Below are 14,579 nucleotides of genomic sequence, written 5' to 3'. Positions count from 1 at the left end.
ATTTATGTTCATTCTCCATCATTTTCACGGCTAAGCAGGTGCCCTTACTTCACACTTTTAAAGTTGTAGTTAAACGGCACCATCGTTTTTACCAGTCACCCTTGCAAGGACTAAGCGGACAGGGCACCAAATGTAATAGTGTTCTCCCTGGGTGCACCTAAACATTTGATTTGGGTTAAAAAATGCTTACATCTTCTTGGCCTGGTGCCCCAAGCTGCCATCCTTCTCCCTTCCTAACTCTAGCGTTTCCACCTGGCCGGTATTTTTCCGCCTTGGCCAGTAAAAATTAAAAATAAATATATAGGAAGGCTGGTATTTTTTTCCAGAAAAGGTGGCAACCCTACCTACCTCTCTTCCTCTCACCTGGATACAGCCCTTGGAGACCCCACTCACAAAGCACACAGTCATAACAAACATAACAAGAATAAACATATTCTGAAGTCTGAATAATGACATGGAGGCAGTGCTGTGGCAGAATCTATGAAGGTCAATCCCAACAGGACTGTACACCCTGTGACCCCTCTAGCTGCGGCTCCACAATAACTGCAAAGGAAGGAACAAGGGTAGGGATCATAGGAACACATTCCATTGCCTCCCAACCCTCCCCCTGCCCATAAACTCATTCAGTAGTGGCATTGGCCTCTGTCCCCGGTGCAAGGTAGATAAATAAAAGTCTAATCCTGGTCGGTGACGTAAGCTTAAACTTGCCCTGCATGATAGCCATTTGGCACCAAAAGGAGCCACGATGATGCCCATGGGAGTCACAGCTGGTGTGGCATAATTTATTGACCGGCACACATGATGATGATCCAGAGAAAGGGGAAAAAAAACTCAAATTTTGCAGGAAACATTACTTCCTGGTGCCACTGGTTATCAGGATTGTTGTCATTTGCTTCTATATGATCCTGGGAAAACAGAAAACGAAGGTTAGTGTGATTTATTAATTAGCCCACCTGGGCTACAACAAGCCCTCCCTCCTAAGTTCACCCTCTCTGCCCTTATTTTTCTCTGGCAGCCCCAGCCCCCTCACCTTTTGTTCTGCTGCCTGAGGAAGGGGTGGGGGAAGGGCCACAGTGTCGTCCCAGGGGGAGGGGGGATCCCAGTGCCTCAGAGCATGTCAGCCCTAGTGTGGGCTTCACTCAAACTTTGGAGGGGCCGTTCTGCCTGGAAACATACAGGGAACCTATGTCACGCATCTTCCCAGCGCTGGTCTTGTGTTTCCATCAGGACAGATTCCAGTGAAGCACCTTCCTCTTCCTATGTAGGAAACACACTCCCCTTAAAGCACCACTGAGCCACAGCGATTCCACAGAGGCAGCAAAAGAAACAGGTACGAGGTTACTGATCAGCTACGGTTTGTCATGGCCACAAATAGATCATGTTGCATAGGGAGAAGCCAATCAGGCTTCAATCTGCTGCTGGATACCTGCAGCCTGTTCTATTGTGTCAGGTCAGGGGAGGGGTGCACAGTTTCCTTTTAAACCGACATAGTGACAGGGCTTTTACTATTAATACTGATCCCCCCCCCCCCCCACAGAACCTCCTTTCTGGGGCTCAATGTCTTATCAAAGGAGTATAACAGGTCAAACCACTGCTCAGCCCACAGGGGGGGGCAAAATACTGAGGACTAGTCCTTTAAATGGCATGGTACAGTATATTTTCCCCCAAAAAAATGTCTTTATAATATGAGGAACATTTGGTAAATATACATAGTGCTATAACTTATAAGCCCTGTTCTATTTTTCTGAAGGCTCAAAGGAAAACTGTACCCCTCAAACAATGTAGGTCTCTATAAAAAGATATTGATAAGATAACAGCTCATTTGTAAAACCCTGCTCCATGTAAATAAACCATTTTCATAATAATATACTTTTTTAGAAGTATGTTCCAGTGGGTAATCATAAATAAATTATTGCCATTTTAAAGAACAAGGACAGCCCCCTGGGATCGTATGATTCACGGTGCACACAAACATACCAACAAACCATACATGTTAGGTCACATGAGCCAATTAACAGAGTTCTGTCTTTTGCTTCCTCACTTCTTCCTGTTAGGGCAACAACAGGCGACAAATCTCTTCTTCTGGCTCACATTGCCTCGCTTCAGAAAAGTAAGCGATCAGAGTGCCATCCCACTGGCGATTTAAATTCTAGCTTGCGGGAAGGCAGTTCGGGGAGATTAGTCTCCCCGAATCTGACCATCTCTGCCCTTACAGGTAGAACTGTAGTATTTCTGGTCAGGTGATCTCTGAGGCAGCACAGAGACCATCATGAAATGGGGGTTCAAGGCAAGAGATGTACAAGGGCAATATTTACTTAAATATATATTCCAGTTTGATAAGATTCTTTAATATGCCACTTAATTTGATATAAACCATCTGTTGCTCAAGTATTTATTTTGGCGGTATAGTGTTCCTTTAACTGGAATCAAATAGAACTTTACTCAGATGTCAGATCACTGCCACAAGAGGTTGTGCAGCAGCTAAGATTTGTCAGGATTATTTACTCTTTCAGACTGAGGGATATAGCAACCAATCAGTGGGTAGCATAGTTAAATCGGGTTGAAAAAAGACAAAGTCCATCAAGTTCAACCCCTCCAAATGAAAACCCAGCATCCATACACACACCCCTCCCTACTTTCACATAAAAAATATATAACCATATCTATACTAACTATAGAGTTTAGTATCAAAATAGCCTTTGATATTATGTCTGTCCAAGAAATCATCCAAGCCCTTCTTAAAGGCATTAACTGCATCAGCATCACAACATCACCCGGCAGTGCATTCCACAACCTCACTGTCCTGACTGTGAAGAACCCCCTACGTTGCTTCAAATGAAAGTTCTTTTCTTCTAGTCTAAAGGGGAGGCCTCTGGTACGGTGATCCACTTTATGGGTAAAAAGGTCCCCTGCTATTTGTCTATAATGTCCTCTAATGTACTTGTAAAGTGTAATCATGTCCCCTCGCAAGCGCCTTTTTTCCAGAGAAAACAACCCCAACCTTGACAGTCTACCCTCATAATTTAAGTCTTCCCTCCCTCTAACCAGTTTAGTTGCACTTAGTCTCTGCACTCTCTCCAGCTCATTTATATCCCTCTTAAGGACTGGAGTCCAAAACTGCACTGCATACTCCAGATGGGGCCTCATCAGGGACCTATTAAGAGGCATAATTATGTTTTCATCCCTTGCGTTAATGCCCTTTTTTTATGCAAGACAGCATGTGCCGGTTACCTGTTTAACAGCAAACTGTTGTATTGGTTGCTATGGTTTACTGCACCTGTGCAACCCTAGTGTCATTTATTACATAATCCCCATAGTGTGCCATAGGTCTTATTGCTCCTTATACTTATCTATAGCCCTCACACATATCATTGTTGCTGGTTCGCACACAGACACTACATTCCGGGGATGTAGTGTGTCATCACAGCATTCAACATGTCAAACATATGCTCTTCCATCGCACATCTACTGCAAACTACGTATGTTCAATATCAGTTTTTATTTACTTATCTTCATTATCTTGGCATTTCTGGGTTTTCCAGGGACTGTGATCAATCCAGTGGGTGTTTGCCCTACTGTAGCAGTAAAGGAGCTGCACAGTAGATACAAACAGAGTGTGTGGGAGCACTGACTATGAAATGCCTAGGGAAACAGCATAGTCTTCTATTAAACATCCCCTTCAGTCATTGTGGTCTAGGGGGGAATTCCAAACATCTAATAATAACTGCCTCAACACTGCAGAGAGCTGATGCGTGATGTAGAAGTTCTGTGAAACATGTTTTGCCATACAAATAAATTATAATAATGATTCTTCCTATCAATATAGTTTCTAGTAAAATAGAAACTTCTAAAGCAGTTACTGGGCATTACTACGTACTAACCATACTTCTACGTAGCAAGGTGTAGCTTCTGATGAAGTGGCAGGGTGCCATAAAACGCCCCAAGCGGGCAGCTAAGTTTTTTGATATGCTGCTGTAATTTTGGATATTCTAATGCTCTTTAAATAAATTTTGACTTTTTTACTATTTTAAAGTGGCTTCTTCGGTGCTCCGCTTTTTGTTTCTTCTATGTAGCAAGGCAATCAGATCAGATAGATAGATGGAAGTCTTTAGATATGCAGCTAAGAAACAAGTGAACAGAGTGGTCAAGGGGACAGTAGGACACATCCCGTAGTGACTTGGGACATGGTTCAGTCTTAAGCTAATTCTAAGCAACTTTTCAATTGGCTTTCATTTTTTCTTCCTCATCGTTTTAGAAGTAATTGCCTTCTTTTTCTGACTCCTTCCAGCTTTCACATGGGGGTCACTGTCCCCATCTAACAAACACATGCTCTGTAAGGCTACAAATGTATTCCTATTGCTAATTTTTAATACTCATCTTTCTATTTGGGCCCTTTTCTATTCATATTCCTGTTTCTTATTTAAATCAGTGCAATGTTGCTAGGGCAATTTGGGCCCTAGCAACCAGACTGCTGAAATTGCAAACTGGAGAGCTCCTGAATAAAAAGCTAAATAGCTCAAAACCTACAAATAATAAAAAATGAAACTTAACTGCAAATCGTCTCAGAATATCACTCTCTTCATCATACTAAAAGTTAATTTAAAGGCGAGCAACTCCCTTAACTTAACCACTGTCTGTTTTTATTTTAACATCTTAGAAGTGAGCGCAGTTACTTTGGTGGGAATGTTCTAAAATTGATTGTAAGAAAAAGGAAAATCAGTGATCTGTTTCCTCTCATATATTGGCTCAATTGCTGATCTGGAAATGCACAAGCCACACGTCCACTTTACATACATAATATATTATCATACATAATATATTATCAGTGAACCTGGCCTGTGGGTGCTGAGCTACTGTTAACTTTAAGCAAAATGAACTGACAAATACCTTGCTTTTTCATATCAAATCTATTCCTTTTGACCAGTTCGGACTGGCTGGCAACTTGCAAATCAGGCGGAACCTGGAGAATATATAACACTGGCCGTCAGGTATCTGAGAACCAGCACTATAGATTCCATGATCTACAACAGGCAAGTGAAAATATATAATAGCATCTGAAAGCAAAATATACACAATTAATTAATTAATAGGGATTGGGGTAAGTGTATATGTGCACAGCTCAGTAATATTCTGCATTTATAATTTCGTAAATAGAATTATGTTATTTTTTTATCTATAGGAACTTTATAAAGACCATTTTTGAAAAAAAATCTCTTTAGCCAAATTGATTTTAACAGCAATAGAGATAACACTATAATGTTAATGATTTAAATTAAATTGATGCTACCAATATTAACAATATTATTATTATCTAGGTCTACTGACGTCTGCTGTCCATTCAAATAAAACAAAACTCGTGAATGGATCCCGAGGGATGGAAAATGGCTACAACTGGATATAACTTCATAAAAAAACGGAAAGAAGGGAACCATGTCAAACATCCAAACACAGAAAGACTGCAGAAAAGGGTGTACCATGGGGAAGTCGTCAGTGACAGTTCAGAAGCCAAGCATCTTCAAACCAAAGTCAGAAGTGACTATGGAACTGGCTGCTCGGCAGGGAGGCAAAGTCGTACTGAAATGGGGAAACCACATATTGAAGAAAATGCTATGACATCAGTCAGTAAATATACAGTGAAGAAATGGAACACATGGACACCAGATTCTATGGAACACATAGAAAACTTAGCGTTTACCAATTATGACAGAGAGTCTCAAATTGTGACAAAACAAGGCTTTGGAGTGCAGGTTAAAAAGTTTCCCATTCAGATTAAAGATGGTAGCTCTTCTTTTCTCCAAAAAAAAGATAAGACACAATTTAACAGAGATCATGTGATGGTAAATTATTCTCCCACACCCACTAATACCAAAGACCCATCAGTTGCCCCCTCCCAGAAGGCAAAGATGCAAAGCAACAGACGAAGTGCCATATCGGAAACTATGCTGCAAAGTCAGGGGACAGAACACTGTGAAAAGTCCAGGCTTTACCAAGGAATTCCTTTGTATCATTCTCATAAGAAAATTACTATTCAAAAAAGCCCCTCACCTTATAGTAGACTGACTGGACCCTGGCAAAGAAATAAGGTAACTAGTCGAGAAACTCCAGCAAGTGCAACTAACAAAGAACAGCACAAAATTATAGAAAAACATAGATTATCTTGCAAAGATATGGCTTCAGTAAGTACCACATTGGCTAATAAAGGAAGTGGCAGCGTTGTCCGCTTTAAGACTGGTGTGCTGCCTGTAATTTCACAATACAGGAAAACAGAAGAAAAAATAAAGTTGGAGCCCACAGTTGTCAAACCACAAGACAAGCCTGTAAGTAACAAAAAGTACCGGAGATTTCTGCTGATCGATAGTCAAGGCCTGCCATACACAGTAGTTGTGGAAGAATCTAAAACGGCAGATACAAGTAAGGCTCCTGATGGACCTGCTTCTGATTCATGTAGTGATGCCACGAAATCTGCAGCCCCACGTAAGGTGTATAAATGCCCCGTGTGCTTTAGGATATTTGAGTACCTCTCCTACCTCCAGAGGCACAGTATTGCACACTCCCAACAAAAACCCCATGTCTGTAAGGTTTGTGGCAAGGCTTTTAAAAGGACTTCTCATCTTACACGCCACAAATATACTCATTTTGGTGGAAAACCTTGCGAGTGCCAGATCTGTCACAGAAGGTTCCGTGATGCAGGGGAACTAACGCGTCATCAACAAAGCCACGCTGGAGAAAGACCTTACCAGTGTGATATTTGCCTTGTGCGATTTGAGGAACACAGTGCTCTGCAGAATCACCTATTATCAAAACATGTCAAATAAATATGCCAGGGGAAATTCGTTAAAGCCCATCCCTCGATTGTTTTACTGGTGTACACCAAGATCATCCTTATTGATAGCTTTATGATGGTTGGGATTCTTACTGGACCAAAACAATCAAGATTCCATGCATTAGCGCAAAACCTTATAGCACTTGCTTTCCTGTGGGAAGCCCCAAACAGAGAGGAACAACTTAGATAGATTGCAACCAAACTTCAAGATTATCTAGAGTTAGTTTTGCAACACGTAATTTTTAGCCACATAGTACTGAAATAGGGAGCTAAGCTGCAGTAGATGTAAAATGTTAATACTTGTTTTTATAAATTTTTTTTTACTTTGTATTAAACATATTTCTATGTCCAAACTATGAACATTTTTTAAACCCACACTAAATCCATTAGAGTGAAATGGTCAGTATTAATTACACTGGGCTTGTACCACAATTCAGAACACCGGAGAAGTTTAAACCATGATCCCAAAACAGTCCATAAACCACTCTAATCACAAAAAATAGTTGCCTAGACTTTAAAACTGTGCATACGCACCAACATCCACTTGTTTCGTGAAGTCAAACGAGGGGATCCTTATCTGGTTTGCCCTACAACGTGTTGGCCCCAATTGGGGGATGATCCAGTAGCTGAGCCCCTGGAACAAACACGGAATCATAATGGGGGTCTACGGAGACCTCTTGGGAGAGAAACAAATGTTCCAATGTTGTTCTCACCTGACTGGCTTTAAAACTTGTCCAATAGATATTTGCCTTATTTTCTGACAGATATCCATCCGGCAAGTTACCAAAAGAGCCTCATACACAGACCAATAAGCTGCTGATTGCTGAGCGACTTTATATTAAGCTTAAGGTTAAAGTCTCAGCAGGAGATTCATTGGTGGTTTACTATATCAGTAGTAGTAACAGGGCGCGTGGAACTGTTTATAATAACTTTTTTCCGTGAACCATTGGTATTTGCACCTATATAACACACCTGTCAACTGAAAAAGTAAATGGTCAATGGTTGTGCTACAATAGGGTGATTCCAGCTGTCCAGAATGGGAAGGATAAAAGACCATTCCACATATGTTATTGTTGATGCTAAATGCCTTCAAATCTCCTGGTGTCACATAAACCTTACTGTATGGATACCTACTGGCATTGCTGTTCACATTAACTATTTCTGAATGCTTTCCCGTAAAATATATTCTATATAGTGTAAGTTTAGTTAGCTATCCAAACTAAACTATATCAACATAATGGCAAGATGGAAATTGCACTACATTAGGGGGGTAATTTACTAAACTGAATGCAAAAATCCCGAAAAATTTGTGATTTTTTTTTTTAAAATAAAATCTGACTTTTAAAAAAAAATCACAAATTTTTCGGAATTTATTGAACCCTGAGGATGGAAAAATCCGAATGAGAAAATCCGGCATCTCATGTAGAGGTTGCATATAAGTCAATGGGAGAAGTCCCAATGATTTTTTGATGTGCGTTAGGTTTCGTGCAAAAAGCATAAGAGCATCAGGTGAAAAATCCAAAAAAATAGTGAAAATTTGATTTTTTTTTTTTCCGCAAAGCAAATTTCGGGAAAATGTAATAATAAATAAGCATAAAAAACCTGAGCGGATTTGATCGGAGTTTGTGGCAGAAAATGTTGAGATAAAATCGGAAAAGTGACTGCTTTGGTTTCAAGTGGAAGATAATGCCTATATAGTCTGTAAAAAGAGTGCCTGTAGGGTTTTTTCCCCAGCAAATATTGCACCTTACCTGTTAATTTGTAATGTCTTTAAGATGGCCATACATGTACCAATAGTATGAGTCGATTTTTGATGTGCAAGTTAGGAGGCAGAATCCTCTAGGTATCTAGGTATCCTGGTACCACGGATATTGGTGGACTAGTTGTCTGGCCAGGTTTGAAAATTTCGGGTTGGCTTAAAAGAGCAAAATTATTGTGATGTTTATTTTAAATCAGACTTGATTGCATAACAATGGAATAATCCTTTTTTTCTACTGTCGATTTTGATATTTATGGTAATGTTACCCTACCTGCCTACAGAATGATATTTACCATGATCATGGAAAGGTTTTTACATGTACATCCAGCTTAAGTCACAACCCATTTTTATCTCTGAGTATGGCCCTATACACAAGCCCACTGTTATTACTTTATTCAAAAGCACTTACACCCAAAAATATGTGGTATATACCTGACTAACCTTGTGACAGCCACATTGCATTCTGGTATTTTCAATAGAGAAAGTGTTTTTAAATTGGTTTGTTGCATAGATGGGGATATTTAAAACAAGAGCTTATCTTCTCCTATACAAATGAAGCTCAAATTAATTTCAAGGAGCAATGATTACTTTTCATATTTGTCTTGCAATGTGAATGTCTGACTGACTAAAGGTTATTAGTAAGTATAGATTGAAACTATCATCACATTTTGCTGTGTTTTATTTTTATTGCATTCCTATGGAACAAATACCTTGATATATTAAATAAAGCCATTTTAATATCATCTGACTGCTTTTCATTGGTGGTAGGTCAATATGGGTTCTTAAGCAGCATACTTTGCATAATAAGCAGCCTGTAATTCTTCATGAGACCATCACTTCTGCAAACCAAATTCAGTCTTCAGTAACCCCTTAAACATTCAGATTGTGAGAATGAATGTGATTTTCCCTAAGCAACTCTATTTATATAGCATGATCACATTTATGCATTAAAGAAACCGTAAAAATGAAAGTGATTTAAAGGAATGACAATATAATTTACTTGTACCCTTCAGGGCAGAGACACATGCTCAGATTCGGGGAGATTTGTCAACCAGCAACAAATTTCCTCTTCTTCGGGACGATTAATCTCCCCGAACTGCCTCCCGCCGGCTAGAATGTAAATCGCTGGTGGGATGGCAATTGGTGCGATTCGTTTTCCGCAGACGGCCGAAGTTGCCTCCCAAGGAAACTTTGGGCAACTTCGGAAAACAAAGCGATCCAAATGCCATCCTGCCGGCAATTTACATTCTAGCTGGCGGGAGGCATTCAGGGAGATTAGTCGCACCGAAGAAGAGACGATTTATCTCCAGAGAACTAAATCTGAGCGTGTGTCTCTGCCCTCACTGGTAAAACTGTTGTAAGAATAGGAGCAGCTATTTAAGCACATGATACACAGCAGATACACTCTGTAGTATACATTGGAGCTTATCTGATATCTGATGTGTAATTCTTTTTAAGCTTTGAATGGCTGCCCCCATGGCTACACAGCAAAAAAAACAAATAATAATAATATCAAGCCATGTTACTTTCTTCCACTGCTTAGAATTCCCAGATTTGTGCTCTTCCTAATGCATTTTTGCCTGGAAAACCCAATCTACACAAGGCTATAAATTGTGTATGTGTGGAAGGAAGGCATCTATCTTCAAAAACTGTATTGCTTCCGGCACCCTGTTATTATCATACCCCTGTATTACTCCTAGTTGAGGGAACGGGACTATTTATTTAGGATGTTGTGCCCTGGTTTAAAGGAGAAGGAAAGCTACGGAGGCATTTTATTGCCAATAGATTAGCTGCAATAGTGCAAGCTAGAATGCTATATTTATTCTGTAGAATGTTTTACCATACCTGAGTAAACAGCTCTAGAAGCTCTCTGTTTGTTTAGAATAGGAGCTGCAGTATTAACATGGTGTGACATCACTTCCTGCCTGAGTCTCTCCCTGCTCTGGGCTCAGATTACAGTAGAGAAGGGAGGGGGGTGGAGAAGAAGAGCAAACTGAGCATGCTCTTGCCCAGGGCAATGAGGTTTAAGCTGAAGGCAGGAAGTCTGATACAGAAGCCCATGTGTACACAATAGAAGAAAATAAATGCAGTGTTTCTTTTGACAGGGGACTCAGAGCAGCACTACTTTGGGGGTTTACTGGTATATTTAGATGGACCTTTCTGATAAGGCTTACTTAGTTTTAACCTTTCCTTCTCCTTTAAAACACTTTGGGAAATAATAGCTGTACAGGGATAACTTGAACACGAGGCAGCCAGAAGCTCCTCTCAACTTAAATAGGAAGTAAAGTCTAAAATAGAATAAGGCTAGAAATGCTGTATTTTGTATACTAAATATAAACATAAACTTACTGCACCAGAAGCCTAACTGAACAAATGATATTTGTTTTAAAAGTTGGCCGCAGGGGGTGATCATCTTGTAACTATGCTAAACAAGACTACAAGAAAGCTTGAGAAAAGGCCAAACAAGGCCTGAAACGTCGCTGTATCCAGATTGTTGCCATGTGTATCGAATAAAGGCTTTTTATTTTAAACACGGACCGGTGCTGTGCCTCAAGTATTCCATAGTATGCGAATGGATGGTGGCCATTAATCGCACTTGCACTGGGAAATTCCTCTTGAATTTAAAGGTATAAACAGAGCTGACTCAATCAAATTTACAAGACCAAGACTATGCACATGCTCAGTGTGGTATGGGCTTCAGTTGGGAGGTGAAGCTTAGGGATTGTCATTAATCAAAACAGCACAAGTCAAATAATATATGCCATAGAAGCAGATACAGCAAGACTGATTAATAATCAGAATATGCAGACTGCACTTGGCCTGCGGTAGTGATGTCCGGGTCAGGGTTTTCCCGACCCTAGCCCGCCCTACTGCCGCCCGCGCTTCTGGGGTCCTTATAGACCCGCCCCGCCAATGACAGCGAGACTATAAAACCAGAAGTCGGATGCCGGCATTTGAAGGTGGCGGGCGGGGAGAGCAGGAGAAGCGGGAAGAGCAGGAGAAGAGCTCAACCCGCACCCGCCCACCACGGTGTGAGGTCGACCCGAACCCGCCCGACCTGCGGGTATCGGGTCGGCCCGCACATCATTAGTCTGCAGATACAAATCTCTACATGGTCACCGGCTGCACTACAGGGAAACAAACAAAGATGCTTGAGTTTTGGTATGTAAGGTGGGGGCTCCCCATGTCGTTTGAAAGTATGATCGTTTCCCTGCAGTTAGGGACCGTCTGAAGTTTCATATCCACATTAATCAGAGCAAGTAAAACGAAGGGGGAATTTCACTGCATACAGTCATGTTTATTATAAAAAAAGACGTTTTTTAATAAAAGATTGGGATTTTATTTTTTTGCCTTTACATCCCCTATAATGTACCTTCTCAGGAGTAATTCAATCTTCTGTCTATCACAGGCCAAATAAAAGGCGAGAAGAAAAGGATAATAAAAAAACAGACTGATTTATATTGAAATGGACCACGTTTCAAAGGAGCAAAGTAAGAAAAAAGCAAAGAGCATGCAAGGTTTTCAGTGAAGTACAGATGATAAAAAGAAGCCCAGAGAAGCCTAAAGGAGACAAGTAGATACCATTATGCAATGCTTTCATTTATCTGAAACTTGATTGGGTGCCAGCAAAGCAGGAAATGGGAGGGGTAAGGATTTAGCCGAGGGTGAATCACTGGAGTGCAGCTGCGAGGGTTGATGCCATGGAGACCAGGCTCTCGGTGACATCACAGAATTTCCTTCAGTGGCTTGGAAATGGTGATTTGAGTTCCCAGTCCTGTGATTCAAGTGAGAGATCACTTGACAAAGACAGTGTTTATACATTACCAACTCTACAAAGAGGAATGAATGGGGGGGATTGTGGGTTTTGTGAAGAAGCATATTTCCCCAAGTCACCTTCTAATGTATGCCCCTGCCACTGGCAGTCATAATACTGGCAGAGAATATATAAATATTATCTATAAGTGAACATATCTAGCTTTGTGAGTTGTATGTAAAGTGCCACAGTCAGTTTTACCCTATGCAACTCTTCTGTAATAAAGCCTTAAAAATCTTCTATGGGTCCCCTGGCCACCAAGGTTTTTGTGGGTTTTGTGAAGAAGCATATTTCCCCAAGTTTCTGCAAGTCACCTTTTAATGTATGCCAATGCCAGCCATAATATTGGCAGAAAATATCTATAAGTGAACGTATCTAGCTTTGTGGGCTGTATGTAAACTTAAAAAGTGCCACAATCAGTTTTACCCTATGCAACCTTATCTATCCTAGAATTATATATCAAGGGGCAGATTTACATATGGTCGAATATCGAGGGTTAATTAACCCTCGATATTCAACTGCCAAATGTAAACCCTTTGACTTCAAATATCGATGTCGAAGGATTTACCGCAAATAGTTTGATCGAACGATCAAATGAAAAATCGTTCGATAGAACGATTAAATCCTTCGAATTGTTCGATTTTTCTTCGACCAAACAATTGCTAGGAAGCCTATGGGGACCTTCCCCACAGGCTAACATTGCACCTCGGTAGGTTTTAGGTGGCGAAGTAGGGGGTCGAAGTATTTTATACAGAGACAGTACTTCGACTATCGAATGGTCGAATAGTCGAACGATTTTTAGTTCGAATGGTTCTATTCTAAGTTGTAGTCGATGGTCGAAGTAGCCAAAAAAAACATTCGAAATTCGAAGTTTTTTTTATTCTATTCCTTCACTTGAACTAAGTAAATGGGCCCCCAAATGTTTCACACTTTACCAGCAATGATCGAAAGAGCATAGGCTACAGATGGGAAAGTGGAACTTTTTATATGGTGTTTTTTCTCCCATGGGACTCTTGCTTTACAGCAATTAAAGCAGCCTTGATAGTCACTCTAATGATCCTGGGAAATTCGTCAAGGCCCTGAAGGAGCAACAGGGAATTAAATGTATGTATTTAAAATGAGATCTACATTAAAGGCTGATCACTTTACTTCTAAGCCAGCTCCTCCAAATAGTGGGCCTCCACAGCAATACAGTAGATTAAAAATAAGACCCAGAGATAAGAAAAATATCAGTATTGCACAATGCCATGCCATTCAAATACATTGTAAATCTTTAATTGCAAACTTATCTTACAATATACTCACTAATATTATTCATACCTTATCACAGCTAATGTCACTGATTTGCAATAAGACTCACCTGTCATGCAAATTGGCTTGGCTGCCAGCTACTGAAGAAAGATGATGGCAATGGGTCTACTTGACCTATCAAGTTAGTTCAAGATCCCTGCAGTTCCCAAAAGGTTCAGAAGTTTGACTAGTTATTAGTAGTGCAAGGCTATTGCAGGTCATGCTTGGGGGTCTTCATCTTGCTCAACTGGAAATCAGGGTTCAAGTTAGATGTTATGAAGGTATGGATCAACTACGGATTAATCTGAGCAAGAAGCTGAACTTGAAGGATGGATGTCCTTTTTTAACCATTATTATAATGCATATTTAAACTAGACATACTTTAGTCATGCCATAGCGTTCGAACCAGGGATCTTTTCTGTTTAAACTGCTTTTGTATGCTGTGCCATTGACCCTAGCACCAGTGGCGTAACTAGTTGTTACTGGGCCCCATAGCAAATTCAATTTAGGGCCCCAAAATATTTATAAATTGGCCTATTTTACCAAGATATATTAAAATTGCTAATTAATTAGGGTCTCACTGGGCCCCCTACACTCCTGGGCCCCCCTGCAACCGCAGGGTCTGCTTCCTCTATAGTTACGCCCCTGCCTAGCACTAACTGTGTTCTTTCTTCCTTGTATCCAGCTCTTAATCTTGTTCTTATTATCCTATGCTTAGTTATCCTGCTCTTTGTATTTTATTCCTGGTATCCAGTTTCTGCATCTCCCCTGGCCTTTCCCCAATCAGTTCCTGTCACGCCTGCTCACTGTCTTATACATCTCCATCCAACCTATGTTTTGTGACCTTTGCCCACTCAGTCTTTGTCTACCTACCCATTCCTTCCCTGTCCAGT

General features: G+C 40.5%; 1 protein-coding gene across 3 annotated transcripts; it reads left to right on the top strand.

The window, feature by feature from the left end:
* Positions 1-477: 477 nt before the first annotated feature.
* Positions 478-9,325, top strand: znf581.S (zinc finger protein 581 S homeolog). 3 transcript variants are annotated; one of them, XM_041571530.1, is made up of 3 exons: positions 478-926; positions 4,925-5,030; positions 5,316-9,325. In XM_041571530.1, the coding sequence occupies exon 3, from the start codon at positions 5,361-5,363 to the stop codon at positions 6,813-6,815; it is 1,455 nt and encodes a 484-aa protein (XP_041427464.1). In that variant the 5' UTR covers positions 478-926; positions 4,925-5,030; positions 5,316-5,360; the 3' UTR covers positions 6,816-9,325. The 3 variants fall into 3 exon arrangements, with proteins under 3 accessions (XP_041427464.1, XP_018083543.1, XP_018083546.1); XM_018228054.2 differs by lacking the exon at positions 478-926 and adding an exon at positions 1,013-1,330; XM_018228057.2 differs by lacking the exons at positions 478-926; positions 4,925-5,030 and adding an exon at positions 1,013-1,330.
* The last annotated feature ends 5,254 nt before the right edge of the window (positions 9,326-14,579 follow it).

Source organism: Xenopus laevis, chromosome 7S (genome assembly GCF_017654675.1).
Source record: "Xenopus laevis strain J_2021 chromosome 7S, Xenopus_laevis_v10.1, whole genome shotgun sequence".
In the NCBI taxonomy this organism is placed as follows: Eukaryota; Metazoa; Chordata; class Amphibia; order Anura; family Pipidae; genus Xenopus; species Xenopus laevis.
This window is presented reverse-complemented; position numbering and strand designations above follow the sequence as displayed.